Source organism: Anomaloglossus baeobatrachus, chromosome 4 (assembly GCF_048569485.1).
Source record: "Anomaloglossus baeobatrachus isolate aAnoBae1 chromosome 4, aAnoBae1.hap1, whole genome shotgun sequence".
In the NCBI taxonomy this organism is placed as follows: Eukaryota; Metazoa; Chordata; class Amphibia; order Anura; family Aromobatidae; genus Anomaloglossus; species Anomaloglossus baeobatrachus.
In genome coordinates, this window is record NC_134356.1 from 527084962 (window position 1) to 527106558 (window position 21597).

At 42.0% G+C, this 21597-nt stretch overlaps 1 protein-coding gene across 1 annotated transcript in view; it reads left to right on the forward strand.

Moving 5' to 3' along the window:
- The window catches only part of ANPEP (alanyl aminopeptidase, membrane), a 151838-nt gene that overhangs the window by 76879 nt on the left and 53362 nt on the right, over positions 1–21597 (forward strand). The window contains exons 2-6 of the mRNA XM_075345914.1: positions 12387–13221; positions 13513–13655; positions 15587–15711; positions 18963–19092; positions 21409–21563. Of these exons, the coding sequence (XP_075202029.1) occupies positions 12614–13221; positions 13513–13655; positions 15587–15711; positions 18963–19092; positions 21409–21563 (1161 nt within the window). The 5' untranslated portion in view covers positions 12387–12613. The remainder of the gene's footprint in view (positions 1–12386; positions 13222–13512; positions 13656–15586; positions 15712–18962; positions 19093–21408; positions 21564–21597) is intronic.

The following is a 21597-nucleotide window of genomic DNA, read 5'->3' on the forward strand; positions in this document are numbered from 1 at the left end:
ATCGCATTTCAGGCGATGAACCGGCAGGCCGAAAGACTTCTGGAGCGATGCAAGTCGCTCAGCTGCGGCGCTTGAACGGCGGAAGTGAGCAGACAGTTTTCGTGCCCTGTTCAGAAGGCCATCTAGGCCGGGATAGTGTGTTAAAAATTGCTGGACGACAAGGTTCAACACGTGAGCCATACAAGGCACGTGTGTCACCTTGCCCAGGCGAAGGGCCGCACCCAGGTTTGCAGCATTGTCGCACACGGCCTTACCAGGCTGCAGGTTGAGTGGAGACAACCATTTATTAAACTCGGACCGCAGAGCTGACCACAACTCCTCAGCTGTGTGACTCTTATTGCCAAGACATGTCAAGCTAAAGACCGCCTGATGCCGGTGCGCTCTGCTGCCAGCATAGTAATGAGGGGTGCGTGATTCCTTCTGTGCAGTTACAACGCTGGTGGCCTGATCAGGCAGGCTTGGGGCAGAGGTGGAGGACCCAGATGAGGTGGAGGAGGCAGAAGCAGTGGCGGAACTTGGACAGACAGAGATTGACACACAAGTCGTGGGGATGGCAAGACTTGTGCAGCAGACCCTTCACCATCTATCACCATAGTTACCCAGTGCCCAGTCAGCGACATGTAACGTCCCTGTCCATGCTTACTGGTCCAAGTATGGGTGGTGAAATGCACCCGTTCACACACAGAGTTTCTCAAGGAAGCGGTGATGTTGTGTGCGACATGCTGGTGTAGCACGGGCACACCTTTCTTAGAGAAGTAGTGGCGACTAGGCATCTGGTACTGGGGCACAGCGACAGACATAAGGTCTCTAAAATCCTGTGTGTCCACTAGGCGGAAAGGCAGCATTTCGGTAGCCAACAGCTTACAGAGGGATAGAGTCAACCTCTTAGCTTTGTCATGGGTCGCAGGAAGTGGCCTTTTATTTGACCATATCTGAGGGACAGAGATCTGGCTGCTGTGTGTAGACGGTGTTGAGTAGGATGTCCCTGGAAAAATGCAGGTTTGTGAGGAAAGTGCAGGTGGAGACATGATGTTGCCTTCATCCAACGTTGGTGCTATCGATGTCTGAGAGAGCTGTACACACTCACTTGTTTCCCCTTCCAAACCAACTGACGACCTACCAAGCAAACTGCCTGTTGCGGTTACAGTGGTGGAAGTTGTGCGTGGAAAACCAGGTGTGACAGCTGTCCCCAAAGTCCTAGAAGATGAAGAGCGCGCGGATGCACTGGAAGGGGCAGGCGGTGGATGGTTCGCTCCGCTAGGCCGCATTGCAGCACGGTGAGCTTCCCACCGGGACATATGATATTTATTCATGTGACGATTCATGGAAGAAGTTGTCAAACTGCTGAGGTTTTGACCTCTACTAAGAGAACCATGACAAATTTTACAGATCACATAATTTGGGCGATCTTTTGCTATGTCAAAAAAGGACCAGGCTAGGCAAGGCTTAGAGGGCATGCGACCTGTTGATCCATCCCGACTAGTGCTCAGAGGCAGAGTGGTGGCTGAGGATGCAGTTGTAGATGTGCTACCAGTACTCCGACTCTGTCCAGGAAGGCGCAAGGTAACTTCGTCATCAGTTGCATCCTCCTCCACCACCTCTGTTGACCTCCTCGAGTGCCTGACTGTGGGTTGACAGTAGGTGGGATCTAGAACTTCATCATCAATTGTTGTGTTTGCACTCCCCTCCCCCTCAGACCGAGCCTCTTCTTGCCCTGACCGAATATTTAAGTTGTCATCCCAATCGGGTATCTGCGTCTCATCTTCATCAGTATGTTCCTCATTGTCTATAACCACAGGTGTTACAGTTTGTGACAAAGGGTCAACATTATGCTCAGAAACTTGGTCCTCACGGCCTGAATCAGAGTCACAAAGGTTCTGGGCATCACTGCAGACCATTTCCTGTTCTGTACTCACTGTAGCTTGGGAGCAGACCTCTGATTCCCAGGCTATAGTGTGACTGAACAGCTCTGCAGACTCAGCCATCTCAGTTCCACCATACTGTGTAGGGCTGATGGAGACTTCAGAGCTGGGAGAAAGCAAGTTTGATTGGGATGACAACTCAGAGGACTGGTGTTTTTTGGATGCGGTACTTGAAGTGGCTGAGAGGGCACTTGCTTGACCACTTGAGATCCATTCAAGCATTTTCCTTTTTTGGCCATCATCTACCTTTGTTCCTGTTGTTCGTGTCCGTAAAAAAGGGAGCACATCGGATTGTTCATGGTAAGTAGTAGACATCTTACTTTTGCTGGTAGATGGTCTATCTTCAGCAGGTGATAATGGAGCTTTGCCACCTTCCCCACGGACAAACCCTTTTTTTCCTTTTCCACCACGCCTCTTCCCCTTTCCACCAGCATCTGTCATTTTGCCACTCATGTTGATTGCGACAAGATTGTGCACTGAAAATGTGGTAGTAAAAATTGAGAGGTGGTGTAGATTGCAGCGGTGGTCTAGCTTTATTAACAGTAAAATAATAAAGAATAAATATCCCTGACAATGAAACTACGGCCCTTAAACTGGCAGCATAAATTGCTAGTATAATGGCTAAGGCTACTTTCACACCTCCGGCTTTTGCAATGCGGCACAATCCGGCACTTTGCAGGAAAACCGCAACCGTTTTTTTTTTGCTGCCGGTTGCGTTTTTCCTGCATAGACTTTAATTAGTGCCGCATTGTGCCACATGGGCTTGCGTTCGGTCCGGTTTTTGCCGCATGCGGCAGATTTAGCCGATGCGGCGGCCGGATGGAACGTTCCCTGCTACGTTTTTTGCTCCGGCAAAAAAAACCGCATCGCGCCGCATTCGGCCGATGCGGCGCTTTTCCCAATGCATCCCTATGGATGCCGGATGCGGCACGATGCGGCAAAAACCGCATCCGGCCGCCGCATGCGGTTTTTGCCACTGCGCATGCTCAGTAGCATGTCGCAAGCGGCAAAAACCGGACCGGCCGCATGTAAAAAACGTATGCAAAGGATGCGGTGTTTTCACCGCATCCGTTGCATAGGCTTCACAGCCGGATTGAGCCGCACGGCTCAAACCGGATGTGTGAAAGTAGCCTTAGTAACTATCAGTTTGAGTGTGCAATGCAGGCAGACGTGCTGCAAATATCTGTGCACTAGTGGGACTATACAGAAGTCCAATAGCCACGTTTAGGATGACACTAGGTACACTCAGTGTTTGCTAGTATAATGGCTTAGTTATAATGAGTTGGAGTGTGCAATGCAGGCAGAGGTGCTGCAAATATCTGTGCACTAGTGGGACTATACAGAAGTCCAATAGCCACGTTTAGGATGACACTAGGTACACTCAGTGTTTGCTAGTATAATGGCTTAGTTATAATGAGTTGGAGTGTGCAATGCAGGCAGAGGTGCTGCAAATATCTGTGCACTAGTGGGACTATACAGAAGTCCAATAGCCACGTTTAGGATGACACTAGGTACACTCAGTGTTTGCTAGTATAATGTCTTAGTTATAATGAGTTGGAGTGTGCAGAGGACAGGAGGGTACAGTGCCAGGATTGTGGGGCTCTGGGTAGAGGAAAGGAAGCCTGCCTTTCTATTCCCTCCTAATGGGGAAATGCAGCGAGGAAATCCCTGACCTTAGCTACACAGACGCTGTCTCTGTTTTCAGGACCTGTCACCTATGGCTCTGACCCTGCCGGTACGAGCCCTTAAAAGGACTCATAGAAAGTGCTATCCCTAAGCTGTCCAGCGCTGTGTATGGAGCGCATACAGCAGTATCGGCGATAGGACAAAGGACGGAGCTGCGCCAGTGATGTCTGACACCAAGGATGCAGAAGAGATAATGGCGTCCGGACGGGCAGATACTCGTTTTTATAATGCAGGGACATGTGACATGGACATCCTATCACACATGCCGTTGCTTCTCTGGCTAAAAGTCCACTTAGCTGTGTGTGTGTCTGGGATTGGCTGACATAATGGCCCTCCCCACTACACGCGCGCGCTTAGGGAAGGAAGACAAGGAAAAAAAAAAAAAAATGGTGATCACCATTATACAAACAGCAGTGATCTGAAGGCGTTGTTCCCGCACACTATACACTGAAATTTCATAATAGTGTGAGTCACAGAGTGACTTACACTATTACAGCGGAAAGCCAGCTAGGAATTAGCTGTTTTTTTGCTGCTAGAACCGTTCTCAAACATTTCTAGAACTATCGAGCTTTTGCAAAAAGCTCGAGTTCTAGTTCGATCTAGAACAGGCCCCAAAATCACTCGAGCCTAGAGCTGGAGAACCTCGAACCGCGAACCGCGCTCAACTCTACTGAGCAGTAACACACATGGGCGTCACTGCACAACAGGGAACACTAGACATCATCGACACAGAATCACAATCGACATATAGCTCTGACCTCTCAGAATAGCTTCTCCAAATCAGGACAGTCCCATTAGATGCAGGATGGTTGAGTGCTATACCTATGCACTTCAGGTACCGTCACACTAAGCAATATCGCTAGCAACATCGCTGCTGAGGCAGCAGGAGCCGGCTTCTGCGGACGCTGGTAACTACGGTAAACATCAGGTAACCAAGAAGCCGTTCCCTTGGTTACCCGATATTTACCTTCGTTACCAGTGTCCGCCGCTCTCAGCTGTCAGTGCCGGCTCCCTGCTCTCTGCACACGTAGCCGGAGTACACATCGGGTAATTAACCCGATGTGTACTGTGGCTATGTGTGCAGGAAACAGGGAGCCAGCACTGGTAGTGTGAGAGCGGCGGACGATGGTAACGAAGGTAAATATCGGGTAACCAAGGGAAGGGCTTCTTGGATACCCGATGTTTACCGTGGTTACCAGCGTCCGCAGAAGCCGGCTCCCTGCTGCCTGCACACGTAGCAGAGTACACATCGGGTAATTAATCCGTTGTGTACTGTGGCTAGGTGTGCAGGGAGCCAGCGCTAAACGGTATGCGCTGGTAACCAAGGTAAATATCGGGTTGGTTGCTTCCACGTGTAGCGACGCTCCAGCGATCCCTGCCAGGTCAGGTTGCTGGTGGGATCGCTGGAGCGTCGCTTAGTGTGACATCTCACCAGCGACCTCCTAGCAACTTACCAGCGATCCCTATCAGGTTGTATCGTTGTTAGGATCGCTGGTAAGTTGTTTTAGTGTGACTGGGCCTTTACACTGTACACTATCTATAAAACTTTGGTATATATTATCAGTGATAATCACTGTGTTATCTGTACTCTTACACTATATAATATCTGCAGAACTCCTGAGAATAATGTCACCGGTGTTCACTTTATTACAAGTACAATTACACTATATACAGAGCTCCTGTTTATAATGTCACTGATAATCACTGCATTATCTGTAAATGTACACTATATTCTGAGCTCTGTGTATAATGTCACCTGTGAACATTATATTTCCTGTATACTATGCACTATTTACTGTGTTCTGTGTATAAAATGTCACTGGAGAACACTGCATTATTATCTGTCCACTTATTACACTATATACAGAGCTCCTGTGTGTGTAACTGGTGATCACTGTATTACCTGTTTACTTACATTACACACAGAGCTTTTGTGAATAATGTCACTGGTGACCACTGTTTGCCTTTCACTATATGTTATATACAGAGGCCCTGAGTATAATGTCACCAGTGATCACTGAATTACATGTACACTATACACTATATACGAAGTTCCTATGTATAATGTCACTGGTGATTACTGTATTAACTATAACTGTACACCAGCTCTGTGTATAACATCATCTGTGAACACTGTATTACCTGTACACTATACAGTCTAGGACAAAAGTGTTGGCACCCTTGAAATTGCCCAGAAAATGAAATATTTCTCCAAGATAATGATTGCTATTAAATGTTTTGTTATACACATGTTTAATTCCTTTGTGTATATTGGAACAACACAAACAAAAGAGAGGGAAAGGCAAATTGGGAATTATTTCACACAAAACCCCAAAAATGTGCAGGACAATTTATATTTAGTTGCACACCCTTTGGAATAAATAGCCGCATTCAATCACTTCCTAGAACCATCACCAAGCTTCTTTCATTTTTCTTGGAGAAATACTTCATTTTCTAGAACAATTTCAAGGGTGCCAAGATTTTCAGCCATATCTTTATGCTGTGCTCTGTGTATAGAATTTCACTTGTGAATTCTGTATTACTTGTATATTTGAATTATATACATAGCTCCAATATATAATGTCAGTGGTGATTACTATATTATCTATACACTTACACTGCATAAAGATAATTGTCGCTGGTAATAATATTAATGTTAATTCTGTGGTTTTTATTAATGATCAGTATGGTAGTATTATTTAGTCACTATGGGGTGGTAATATGTGGTCTGGACATGATATGGTGGTATATGTCCCTTGTATGTGATATTATTAAATCATTATTTGTTAAAAAAAATATGTGGTGGTCTGGTCCTGGTGTGGTGGTATTTGTTTTTTGTATCTGGTATTATTCATTCACTATGTGGTGGCAATATATGGCCTGGTCATAGTGTGGCAGTATTTGCCCTATGTTTGTGGTTCACTATTAGGTGATAATATGAGGTCTGGTCATGGTGTGGGATTATTTGTTCCATATATGTGGTATTATTTGGTCACCATGTGGTGGTATTATGTGGTCTGTTCATAGTGTGTCGGCATTTATCCATTTGATGTGGTTTTCTTAGTATACTAGTCTTGTGTGTATAGTGTCATTATGTGGGGGAAATTATTTATATCCTTCAGAGATTAAATACTTGAACCTTCCTCTGTCCTGGGACATACTATTACACAATGGCTCTTCCTCAGGATATTTGATAACCTTAAGAGGTCCAATTTTTGGGATTCCCACTCATCGACAGAGCAGGGAATTTTTATCACTGTTAGAATGGAGTGGCAAATTTAAAACCATCGCTCCATTCATTCCATATAGAGCTGCCATGTGTTGCACCTGTCTTTTTCTGACAATGTACAGCCGTCATACATCAGACCTGCAAATCCACTCTGGAACAGGGATAAAGTTCTCTGTTCATCCAATTGCTGCAGGCCAATGCGGTCAAACCTACATTGATTCACTAAAGAACCCCTATAGTGCAAACTACTGTAATTGTACATCACACTTATGTGCACTGCAGGAGCCACCTGTATTTTACAGTCAACACTCCACTATAACCAGGGATAATGTATAATGGGTATTTGCATATAGCTGTAGTATAGGCTCCAGAGTTAATTCTACCTGTGGACCCCAAACCCCAGTCCCTAACTGGATGTGTTTGCCAAAACAAAATGATATTTCTATTTTAATACTTATTTTTCTATACAGTATATTTCAAAGTCTAGGTGTAAAAAAGCCAATGTCAATAGTCTTTGTGTCATATTTCTTCTGCAAAGATCATAAAAGTAAATAAAGACCTTCTGTTAGTATAAGCGCTTAGTCTTTGGGTATTATATACTGGTGGATGAGCAGATAATGTTACTGAAATATAAATATTAATGATCTGACATTTCGCTCCTTTGCCAAATTGCAGAGTATTTATTTGCATCCTTGAATGACACGGTGACGCAATTTAACTTCATGACAAAGGGATCAGTGAGGATGAAATAACAAGATTATTTGTGATACTATTTCCTGGTGTTTTATACTGAGGGATCACAGCATCCTTAAGATTTCATTACATTCATGATGAAACACTGTATTCACATTTATCTCTTAGCTATAGACTAAGCTTGGAATACATGTTTGTCAGCAACTATTACTGCAAATGCAGCGAAATATAGCTGTTACCAAGTCCAATGTGAACTGTCCTGATATTTTAAATATCTTCAGACATGATCAAAAGTTTTCAGACTGACATCAATTTTGGATTGCATAAAGATAGCTTTGGACAATGGAAGTCAATGGGAAACTTGAGCATTTTTCCGAAAGATCTTCAGGAAAATTGAGTTCCCCATAGATTTCCATTATACTCGGTACACAAGTTGAGCCCGTCCGAGCAATAAAATGCTAGTTACAAGTACCGAGCACCCAAGCATGGTAGTACTCACTCTGAGTCCTCACTAGTTACTAGGTATTTTAGTCATGTGCATTTATTAAGTTTTTAAAGCATGACTCCAGTAGTTTTTTTTTCTTACACTCTTGAATTGATGCTTTAAATCCCTTGAAACGTGTAATATACTGTATTTTGGGTTTTATAAGACACACCGGATTATAAGACGCACCCCAAATTTGAAGGAGGGACACTGCTAGGGCATTATTGTGAGTAGCGAGCATCTTTAGTGTGTCATACTGCATGAAGATCATTATAAGGCCCTGTGCCCACGCTGCGTATTTTGATGCAAATTTTGACTTGTATTTTCAGAAATCTGCAGCGAAATCTGCATGTCCATGGTGAAGCCAGCAAAGTCTATGAGAATTCAGAATTGCTGTGCCCATGTTGAGTATTTTTCCCTTGCGTATTTGGTGCAGATTTCTTTTTTTCTGCACCAAATCTGCACCAAATACGCAAGGGAAAAATAAGCAACGTGGGCACAGCACTTCTGAATTCTCATAGACTTTGCTGGCTTCACAATGGAAATGCAGATTTTGCTGCAGATTTCTGAAAATACAAGTCAAAACTACACAACATGGGCACTGGGCCTTAGCAGTAACAACTGCAATCAAGCGTTTGTGATAACCGGCAATGAGTATTTTACAAAGGTCTTGAGGAATTTTAGCCCACTTATCTTTGCAGAATTGTTGTAATTCATTTCCATACACGAACCGCATTTTTAAGGTCATGCCACATTCATCTCAATCGGATTAAGGTTAGGACTTTGACTAGGCCACTCCAAAGTCCTAATTTTGTTTATCTTAAGTCATTCAGAGGTGGACTTGGTGGTGTGTTTTGGGTGAACACTTATTCACAGCACTTTTTACGGTGATAAAACTTAATTGTAGCAGTCACAAGGTCTGAGTGAGTATGAGGAATGAGTAGCGCTAAATCTCCAACAACCCTTTAAGGGTACTTTCACACTTGTGTTCAGCGCAGTCCGTCACTATGGAGAATAGTGCAGTCCGTTAACGCACTGCGCTATTCTCCATAGACTTGTATGGACGACGCACTGTAACGCAAGTGTCAGCATTGCATTCGCTGGACGACGCAGCGTCGTTATTTTGACGCTGCGTCGGGCGGAAGGAACGCAGCATGTAATGTTTTTTTGAGCGGCGGAAACCTTTATTTTTCACTGCGCATGCTCATTTATTTTTTTTTTTTTAAAATCACAGAAACTTTACTTTGTTTCTCAGTAGCCGAACGTTCAGCTGAGCTCCCGGCCGGAGGCATGTGAGATCTCTCAGCTGAGCGCCCGGCCACTGGCATGTGAGAGCTCTCAGCTGAGCGCCCGGCCGCCGGCATGTGAGAGCGCTCAGCTGAGCGCCCGACCACCGGCTATTGAGAGCGATCAGCTGAGCGCCCGGCCGCCGGCTATTGAGAGTGATCAGCTGAGCGCCCGGCCGCCGGCTATTGAGAGCGCTCAGGTGAGCGCCCGGCCGCCGACATTTGAGAGCGCTCAGCTGAGTGCCCGGCAGCCGGGTGATCAGCTGATCGTTCAAGATAGTCTGGTGCCGGTAAAACTGTAAAGAAGAAAAAAAAAAGCTTTCCGTTGTTTTGTATGATCCGTTACATCCGTTGTGCCATTATATGCAACGCATCCGTTGCATCCGTCACACAACTCAATGCAACGGATGCCGTTCAACGCAAATGTGAAACTAGCCTAACACAGCTAGTTGGAAATTGTAAGATAAATTGCAAGAAAGATCATTATAAAGTTAATGAAATGACTATTCTGTTTTTATAATCACTAATTTTTAGCAGTGATATTAGTGTCTGTGTCAGCAATCAATGGTTGACGTGGATTTAATAGATTATATATAAGAATGACATACTGCACTGAGGATTATATAGACTAGTCCATGGGATATGTCCGGATTCACACTACCCAAGTGAACAGGGCTGAGCTGCGATATTATACACAGACCCTGATGAAGCTTCCAACTCTTAATGAAAAAAGCAGACTTTATTCTCTAATCCTGGACTACAACTTTATGGGGATGACACAACTTTTTGTTATAAAATTTCGTATGCCTTTCTAAACTAATGATAATTTTGTCTGCGGCACATAATTCTATACTCAAATACTGCGATTTTCCCTTCAGCATCCTACAAAGGTGAAAAAAAGTAGCAATCCCTAGTAACTGCTCTATGGCACCCTCCAGAGTATGCACTGAAGAAGACTTTGTACCTGGCACATTTCATCGATGGCTGTTATAGTAACACACTGATAAAACATCACACAGTAAAGAATATTACAATGTAGGAGAATACAAAATTATCTTTATTAATGCATTATAAAAAGTAGAAAAAAACATATTAAATATCCTGTAATTTTAAGATATCCAGGAAATAAGGGTGAATTTAACAATATTGAAGACAAAATATGAAAAATAGCAAAACGAGATCTTGACTCGCAATAGACTGTTTCCTGATTTCTATGCCTGATCTTTTATTTATATATTGTAGTTGATTGATACTGCTGTATATTTAATAGACGTTATTTATAACATCTACATTTGATCTTCCATTCACTATTTGATCTAGACATTTTTGTGGTATTATGTAGTACTAAGAGTTATTAGTGATGGGCTAGCGTGCACTGCTCACCACTGCTCGCTACTCCATCAAACATCAGGTTTCTCCAACGCAACTTGAGTACTGACGAAAAGTGAATGAGATTCCAGCAACTTGTTGCCATAAAAAAACAGCTTTATTTAATAGTTTTAAAAAAAAACGTATCCATGTCGACAGGACATCCAATAGGTTAAAAAACCCTTACGCATTTCAAGCCCAAAGGTTCTTATTCATAGACATGGTCCGATGTGAAAGAATCAGGTGTGATATGTTAAAGATCCTTGGCTCAGGTTCTGATGTGAGCGGGATCCGAGTGTCATCACTGTGATCGGATCACAGCTGAGAAGAAGAGGTAGAGACTGCTCTCTCCATTTTTTCCGCAGCCTGTGTGTAAATTGGACTGCACTGATGACATCCGAGTGCAGTCCAATGTTTTACATGCACCCATAGACTTATATGGGTGCCTGCTAAGCGAGACTCGCTCCCAAACGCAGCATGCAGCAATTTTTTTCATCAATACACACATATACCTCATAGATAAATTAAACTCATTTTTCTTTTCTTACCTCTGTGTGGAGAAAGGGCTGTTGACATTTTTTTTAGATTCATCATTTTTAGGACTTTTTAAGTAACTGTAATAATAATAATAGATAATGATATTTGTATAATGCCCACATATGCCGCATCACTTTACTAATCAGAGGGTACTTGTACAAACAATATTACATAATACAGAGTAACACAGAGTTCACCAGTTCACACAAGAGGAGTGAGGGCCATGGTCGCAAGAGCTTACAATCTACATGTTGGGATGACACAAAAGGTAAAAAAGTGCTTGTAGTGTTCAGTCCAGCCTTCTTTACAATAAATAAGGGTATTCATGCAAAGCTGGATGAGGTGATCACCAGTATCTATCTATGAGAATATATACGTCAAATGTTATCAAGAAGCTTCAGCTGAGGAACCTTTTGGCCATTTGGCCACCATACATATGGGGATAGCAGACTAATGAAGGCCTTAAGATTATCAGCCCATGATGTTGAGGGAGAGAAGGATCAGGTATGTCCGATTAAAGACTGCAAATGCTGTGGACAAATAAGCACAATAAGTTCTTATCCAATATACAGAGAAATGCTATGTTATCAATGTGCTCACCTTGTGTGGTTGTGTCCCTCATAACCAGTAGTACAGGTAAAAACAGCTGCTGCAAAGTCCACAAGCCCAGAGACTGGATCAGTATATAGAAACAAGGAGAAACGTGGATTAAAAACTGTGCTGCTATAGATTAAAAAGATCCAAAATTGCTGGGTGGTAGATGAAGATGCTTTACTCAAAGCAATTCGAAGTGAAATTCCACTTCTTCATCAGGAAATGCACAGAATTACAAAACACTGGCAGATGTCGTGTTTTGTAATTCGGTGCATTTCCTGATGAAGAAGTGGGGTTTCACTTCGAAACTCGTTGCCATGAGATATGTCTGGCAATGAATATAGAGAACCTAGCAGAGCTTGGCCTAGCTGAGCGTTCTTGTATATTTAGTCCATGGGGGCTTCAGAACAATGAACCAGTGCTGATAACTCATTTACATCTTGGTTTGGGTAACACTTTGTATTACATTGCAAAGAAAGATAATTATGTTAAGTGGAAGATTATATATTTTCACAGTGAAACATCTGCAAAGCTGTAAGAAAACATAAAGAATATATCTGGCTGAATGCTGTTATCTTTTTCCGTAGGTGTACTGTACACATCAGCTATATATTAACAGACTAGCCTGTCAAAGTGGAGGCCAAGGGCTAAAGATTTGGTAGACAATTCATTTGACCTGCGTGCAACCTTTGCTCCAACTAGTTAAAGTTTTACAAATTAACTGAAGTGAAATCCAAACCCCAACCTGTAGATTGTGAGGAGGTATAAAAGGACCGCAGATTCGTTTTCTGTTCTCGCAGAGCCTCCTGGCACAATGGGAAAAGGCTTCTACGTGAGCAAGATTGTAGCCTTTGTCTGCATCTTCTTCGCCATAGCTGCAGTGGCGACAATAATTGCTCTAGCAGTGGTTTACGCGAATGAGAAGTCCAACAATAAGGCCGAAAATGGAGGACCTACTAAAACCCCCACTTTTGCGCCATCTAAAACCACATCGTCAGTAAAACCCACAACTCCTGCATCCAAAGAAATATGGGATCAATATCGGCTCCAAGGATTCCTGATTCCTCGACACTATGATATTGACCTCAGACCTATGTTAACAAAAGATGGTGCGGGGCTCTACGTGTTTCATGGGAAAAGCATAGCTCATTTCCAGTGTAACAAAGCTACAGACTATGTCATTATTCACAGTAACAAACTCAATTATACGGAATCTTTAACAGAAGTACGGGATGAAAACAACGTGGCTCTCGAAATAATTAACAACTTTAAAGTAGAAGAGACTAATTATTTGGTACTACAACTCAAGGAAAATCTGATGAATTTAAAACATTATACACTTCATACAACCTACGTAGGAGAACTGGCAGATGACCTGGCAGGATTTTACCGCAGTGAATATGTAGAAGATGGTGTCACCAAGTAAGTAATACTGGAAAAATGTCACCTATCTATCCCTCTATCTATCGATCTATCGATCTATCTATCATCAATCTTTATATTTACTTATTCATTGCATATTACCATTAGGCGTTTACTGCCTCTTGTTTCTACATAGTATTAGAAATACTTCTGCTGTTCTTATACGAAGATTTTCAAGTTTGCTAATTATAATTTACTTTTAATTGTGAAGGGAAATGCTTTTTGATATTATAATGTAGTAACTATGATTGGTTTCTCTACTTACTTATTAAAATATTTATTTGGTAACAGGATCATTGCTACCACACAAATGCAAGCCGCTGATGCCAGGAAGGCATTTCCCTGCTTTGATGAGCCGGCACTGAAGGCTACCTTTAGCATCACCCTCAGACACAAGGCAGACAAGGTGGCACTGTCAAATATGAATATTGCAGGTAAGTGGAACATCACCATATGCACCATATGATTTCCCATTGAAATGAATAGGAAGCTTAGAAGAGTATTGAAACAATTTTCTTCATGTGGATCTTGTAGCAGAATCTTGAGAGCATTCCCTTACTTTACCCTTCCATTGATACACTCACTCTACAGCTACATGCAAATATTACCTGGCCTTTCTATGCACATTCCGGGAAGTCTCCATACATTTGATGGAAAGCGGCTACGTGTGCATGCTGCTCCACACACACTGTTGCTGCACGTTTTGAGGTTAAACAGCAGTTTTTAGCAAAGAGCGGCTTAGCATAAAATAGAAGAAAACAATAAAGAGTTTATAAAGCCAGAATAGCACAGTACACGGTGTAGTGGCCGTTCTGGGGTACTGCAGCTCAGCTCCCATTCACTTCCATCGTTACTGAGATACAGTACCTGACAACAGCAATACACAATGCACTGGGTTCAGGGGCTCTGGCTCCATACTCCATGTACTTCCATTCACCATGGGACTTGGTGATTTCTGATCGGAGGGGTGTTGGATGTTGGATCCCCACTAATCTAATGATGTATTATAAAGATAAATTATCAATATGGCAAGAAGCTGATTGAGGGGTCTGGGCCTAAATGGGTGGATACTACATGATCTTCTACTGCTCCTTTATATCAACTCAGACTATGAAGTTAAATAACAAAAAATAAGTAGCTTGTTAGATAAATGCTGAGATGCTGTACACTTCCTCTGCCAGTGTATTGTGAATTAAAGGGAACTTGTCGGGTGCAATATGCACCCAGAACCACGAGCAGTTCTGGGTGCATATTGCTAATCCCTGCCTAACCGTTCCTGTATACACTAGAATAGATAAAGAGATCTTTAGAAAAAGTATTTCGAAAGATCTATTATCTTATATTAATGAGCGAGGGGACTAGTTGTAAGGGCGTTATATCCCCAGACTAGTCCGCCCTCTTAGCATGTTAGTACGTCCACAGGGGTATACTAACATGTTATTCAAGGTAGTGACACACATACCTGTGTTCGCTGTGACCGCGCTTCTGAGTGTCCGGCCCTTCCGTTCATGCGCAGAGAGGTCTAGTGCGAATGACCGGAAATGATGGGCATTCAGAAGAGTGGTCACAGTAAATACAGGTACGTGCGGCTCCCTGGTGACGCTGCATTGAATAGCATGTTAGTACACCCGTAGACGTGCTAACATGCTTAAGAGGGCGGCTAGTTGGGAGATATAACACCCTTGGAACTAGTCCCTGTGCTCATTAGCATAAGATAAAAGATCTTTAGAAATACTTTTTGTAAAGATCTCTTTATCTATGCTAGTGTATACAGGGACAGTAAGCTAGGGATTAGCAATATGCAGCCAGAACTGCTCAAGGTTCTGTGTGCATATTGCACCGGACAGGTTCCTTTTAAGTATATTGTGCCACACACCACTCATTTAAGGGACTATGGGCCCAAAACTGCACAGGGACCCACTAAGGAATTCACCTGTTTCCCTATTTGCTAGTGGGGGGAGCTGCCTGGTAAGTGTCTGCTTATTCACGAGGGCTGGGACCACCACCTGACTTACAAATTCATTCATAATTATGATAGAAATTGAGTAAATGTGAAGGTGTAAAAAAAACTGCATCAAATACTTGTATAATGTATGCTGCATTTTTCCTGTACTTTTCATGCAGTAAAAAATGCTGCAACCCCCCTCCCCATCCTAGTTTTCCTAAATGTAAAACTAAGTGTAATTTCTCCTTTAGCTATAATTAGATTGAGCTTTACACTGTTTTTAAAGCACCTGAAAATAACATGTAATATTTGTGATATAATTGATGTATATCTAGATGAAGAAATCTTGTTCACATCACACATGGGGCTGTGTTCCATATATTTAAAACGTTTTGAAAAATAAATATGTTCTTGTTTCAGGTGTCACTACTGAGTCGTGGGGTGGTGAGACGTGGACCGTCACAGCTTTTGAAAAGTCTCCAAAGATGTCAACATATCTGGTGGCCTTTATAGTTTGTGAATTTGATTATGTCGGTAATGACATTGTGAGTATCTATCTATCTATCTATCTATCTATCTGTCTGTCTGTCTGTCTGTCTGTCTGTCTGTCTGTCTACCTATCTGCTGTATCTGAGAGCAGAATATGATAGGAGTGAAGGTGAGCTTCAAAATAAAGATTTACATAATTTAGTTTTTAGATTATCTTCCCTGACAGACTTTGATATAGGCAAAGTTATGGTTGCTACCTTTCCTGACCATAAATATAGGCTAAATATAATAAGGAGGGGGAATTGCGGACGTGGCTTCATGTGAAGTATTTTTCCAAGATCCATGTACTTTATGCATTATTTCCAGCAATCTTTTCGGAGTTCTTGCGTGAATGAACACTACAATCTGGCTGAATGAATCACTACAACATGATAGTCCTCCTAAACAGGACATGGTCAGATCGTGACATTTATGAGTGGAAAGCTCCAGAGGGAGTGTGCTCAGGAGAAGTGTGATGGCTAGAAAAGATGGACACCGGTTGACTGGGGGTCTAATGGAAAAAAAAGACTTATCTGCCTCATTATAGTGAATGAGGATTTCATTTGAATCCTTTTTCGGTGCAGATTTCTTTTTTTCTGTACCAAATCTGCACCAAATATGTAAGGGAAAAATAAGCAACATGGGCAAAGCAGAAAAATGAAAACATTCCAGGTCTTGAAAATGGTGCCACAAACTAATTTTTATTTTTTTAAAACATCTGAATTTTTTTTAGCATTTAGATTAAAGAATCTGTGCAAGTTCGGTATCACTGTAATCATGTTACATGAAGAATCGTAGTGACAGTTTATTTTTAACACAATGAACGCAGCAAACAAACCCTTAAACAAAATCCCCCCCAAAAATAGAGGAATTGTGTTTATTCAATGCATATTTATATTGCACTGCAGGGAGAAACACTATTAACATTTTCACCTTAGTTAGCAGGAAAGCCAGAATCAGCGCTGCTACCAGTCCTTGGTGATACTGTTCACATATCAATATGACATTGCAGTCATCATCAAAATGGCTCCTTACTGTAAGCCTAAACTTTATCCTCTCCCCTCCTTATTCAACCTCCGAGAAGGGGAGGAGACATGTGAGCAGATCCCACCCACTTTTACTGCAGTTGTAATATGAGCTAGTAGCGCACTCCACTTAGTGTTTAAAATTAGAAAATATCAAAACTTTTACATTATTTTTCAGATTTTATACCATTACAAAAAAATATAAAAAAAAATATTGTTTTTTATTTTTTTTAAATTGTATTGCATTTTAGTGTTTGATGCGAAATTCCCTTTAAAATTGGGGGTTGCATGCTACTCTAAAGTACCCAAACACTTTTAATAGCTATTGGCTGAGCTCACATGTGCTCTGAACAAGGAGAGCATTGCGGGGCCTATCACCCATGAGAACAAATGACCAGAAATTCAATGTGCCCTATTCTAAAAAGTGGGTAATTTAGCAAAAAGGGTCATGGCCGACCAATGTGCATGAAATGTACTTAATTTATGCCAGATATTTTTTTGTATATGTAATATAAGAAATCTACTTCAGCTCGAGTCTAAAGAAGTGCCATATGCCACTCAATAAATTTGAAGCATCTTTCTCTAGTGGCCTTTCACCCCCAGACTGCCTTACAGGCTAGCCTCGATAAACTCCAGCCAGAATGCGGAGTATATTCACAAAGCTAAGTCGCTAGGTCACATATCTGACAATGAAGCATTTTTAAACTATTTTCTGTTTCCAAGGGCAACCAACAGAATTTCAAAAATGTGTGAATTTTGAATGAAAAAACACACAAAAGAACTGAAAATCGTCACAGAAACAGTGAAGTGTTTGTAAATTTGTTGTGCCCTTGTAGATTTACCAGTATATTGTGAATGTATAAACTTAACAAACATAAAGATTATCAAATGTCTTGAAGCTCCTGAATATAGCAAACACTACAGGACTGATATATCAGTGTTTACACTAGAAAACTGGCATAAGACACTTTCAATAGTGACAAATTATTTAAGCAATGCAGAGTTGAGCAAAAATGTTGCTACTGTTATAGTTTTCACTCCAGTGTCAAGGGGCTCCGCCAAAATGGATGGAGCTGGGGAAGAGTGCCAAAATGAACACGGCTGGGGAGGAGCGTCAAAACTGGACGAAGCTTGGGAGGAGTGTAAAAATAGATGGAGATGGGGAGGAGCGCCAAAATGGATGGAACTGGGGAAGAGTGCGAAAATGGACAGAGCTGGGGAGGATCGCCAAAATGGACAGAGCTTGGGAGCTGTGCCAAAATAGATGCAGATGGGGAGGAGTGCCAAAATGGATGGAACTGGGGAAGAGTGCCAAAATGAACATAGCTGGGGAGGAGCACCAAAATGGATAGAGCTGGGGAGTAGCACCAAAATGGACAGAGCTAGGGAGCAGCGCTAAAATGGATGAAGCTTGGGAGGAGTGTAAAAATAGATGGAGATGGGGAGTAGCGCCAAAATGGATGGAACTGGGGAAGAGGGCCAAAATGAACAGAGCTGGGGAGGAGCACCAAAATAGGCGGAGCTGGGGAGGAGTGTCAAAATAGATGGAGATGGAAGGAGTGCCAAATTGGGAGGAGCGCCAAAATGGACGGAGCTGGGGAGGAGCGACAATATAAACAAAGCTGGGGAGGATTGCCAAAATAGATGGAGATGGAGAGCAGTACCAAATTGGAAGAAGTCGGGGAGGAGCGCCAAAATGGACAAAGCTGGGGAGAAGAGCTAAAAAGGATGGAGCTGCGGAGGAAAAGGGACATGATGTGCTGTGGCTAACTATGGGAAATTCATAGAAAGTGGAGAGTAATATCTCTTTGACTGGAGTAACATTTCTGGCAAAGCACAAGGAACAGATAACTTATATCAAATACTGTAAATTAAATGGCATGCACCTCTGAATGAATTTGGCACATCTTATTCTTGCATGCCCCTCAGGACTGTAGTATAAAATACCAGTCTTAATGAATCAGGGCCTATATTCTGACTAAATTATTGTGATTGACAGTGAAATGAGGACTGGATGACAAATGCTTAGTAGTGGCAAGTACAGGTGCATCTCAATAAATTAGAATATTATCAAAAGGTTAATTTATTTCAGTAATTCAATACAAAAAGAGAAACACATATATTATATAGAGTCATTACACACAGAGTGATCTATTTCATGTGCTTATTTCTGTTAATGCACTTGTATATGTGAGGTCTAGAGAAGTATCAGGAAATATTTAGTATATTTTCTATGTTTACAGGTTAAAATTTGGGGTCGAAGAAGAGCAATTAAGGATGAGAACCAAGGAGACTATGCTCTGAATGTCACAGAGCCAATACTGAACTTTTTTGAGAAATATTACGATGTGCCTTACCCTCTGCCAAAATCGGGTATGTGTATGGCTATAGTGTATTTCTGTCTAGTGGTGGCTTGTAATGCTAATTTAAACTAGATGATGTAGGCACTGATGTTAAAAATGCCAATTAAAAGTGATTGTCCAATAAAAAAAAAAAACAACTAAGGGTATGACCGCACTTTGCGTTTTCACCTGCGTTTCCGCAGCATTTTGAGCTGCAGCGTTTTCATGCCAAAAGGCATGTGTTTTGATTTTCCATGATAGTCTATGGATAATGATGAATTCCTGTCCGCACTTTGCAGTTCAAAACACTGCGTTTAATTTGCATATTTTGTGGCAAAAACCATGCGTTCAAAGAAGCAGCATGTCAATTGTTTTTGCCTTTTTGGGTGCGTTTTGCTAACATTGAAGTCAATGAGAAATGGTAAAAACCAAGAAACATCAAAATTCAAGTGTTTTACCTGCTTTTTAGGTGCAGAAAACATGCGTTTTGGACATTAAAATAATGATTTCATATGTGCCTTTACACACACACATAGTCCGACAATTAAATTAAAGAAAAATAATAATTTATTGCTATTTCAAATAGTATATTACCGCTATAATTTTATTAAATATATCTATTTTCTTTATTATTTCAAAAATTATATGTTCCTTTTTTTCCTCTTTTTTCATTGTGTTTGACAGATTAAACTTTATTTAGCATTGTCTTCATGTTCAAAACGCATCTGTCAAAACGCAGGTGAAAAAACATGTAAAAAACGCTGAAAACGCATCTAAAACGCGGTAAATACGCATGCGTTTTTAGCGCTAAATTTCTGAAAAAGGCAACTTTGGCTAAATCAATTAATGGCAAAACGTGCGTTCTAAACTGCAAGTAGGACGACGCAAAGTGCGGTCATAGCCTAAAATTATAAAAAGGTGCTTCCTAGTAGGCTCCATCACAGTCACTGCAGATTGCGGAGCTGTGTCTGTTATGAGCTACCAGAAGTCTGTAAGGAAGAGAGCCATGACCTCTGCAGGCTTCCAGGCAGCAGGATCTTAGGCTGCTTTCACACTACGTTTTTTTAACATGCGTCATGAATGTTTTTTTAACGCAAAAACGGATCCAGTGCAAATGCGTTTTAATTTCAATCCATTTGCAATGGACTTGCGTCAACATGCGTTCACCTGCGTTTGCGTGCGTTATAGTGAGGATCCAGCGACTTGCAGTTTTTTAACTTTTTTCAAAAACGCTACTTGTAGCGTGTTTGAGCTGCGTCCAAATACTGCAAATTGCTGGATCCTGACTATACTGCATGCAAACGCATGTGAACTCTGGCATGCTGATAGACAGGATCCTGCTTGCTCTACTGAGCATGCACAGAAACCAGCCTCGGGTGATCAGTCTCTCTCTCCCCCTCCCTCTCTCCCCCCCCTCTCTCCACCTCCCTCCCTCCCCCTCCCTCTCTCTCCACCTCCCCCCCTCCCCCTACCTCTCATTCCACTCTCCCCTGCCTGAGAGCGGAGGACGCTCGTAACCAAGGTAAACATCGTGTAACCGCGGGCTTAGTTACCCGATGTTTATCTTGGTTACGTGTGCAGGGAGCAGGCAGTTCTGCTCCTAGCAGCTGCAGACGCTCATAACTAATGTAAATATCGGGTATCCAAGCAAGTTACCCGATGTTTACCTTGGTTACGTGTGCAGGGAACCGGCTCCTAGCAGCTGCAGACGCTTGTAATCAATGTAAATATCTGGTATCCAAGCAAGTTAGCCGATGTTTACCTTGGTTACGAGCCTCCACAGCTGTCAGATGTCGGCTCCCAGTCTCACCTTCAGTTCGCCTCACTCCCGATCACATGACTTCAATGCCCGCCCATAAACTTAAAGTAACAGGATCCTGCAAAATAACACATGCGTTTCCATGCGTTTTTCTTTGCAAAAACAGGATCTGCTTTTGCAGCAAAAAAACGTTCATGACGCATGCTAAAAAAACGTAGTGTGAAAGCAGCCGAAGTCTGGTTTTCTCACATGAAATTGCAAAGGATGAAATCCACAATAAATCTGCAGAAGAATTTGTCACAGATTTTTTTCCACAAGATATGGATGGATTTTACATCCACTGTACTGTAAATTACTGCTGCAAGGAGTTAGATAAGACTGATCCGAGACACAGAATATTACTGTTGTAGTGTGTAGTGTGCTTAATTTTACTTGTAGTATGAGAAAAACAAATTGATTAAATGACAAAAAGATTTTGATGATGGGGAAAATTACTGTGATTTCTCGTGTATTTTGTATATTGAGCGCTACATTTTTTGTAGCTCTGTAGATGAAATTAGTGCATTAACAGTGACGTTTCTCCCATAGACCAGGTCGCTCTCCCAGACTTTGGTGCAGGAGCCATGGAGAACTGGGGACTGGTGACATACAGAGAGACTGCGCTCCTTTATGACACCTTGGAATCCTCCATTGGTAACAAGGAGAGGGTGCTCACAGTAATAGCTCATGAGCTGGCACATCAGGTTGGTTATCTTTTTATACTTTCTGTGATTTGAT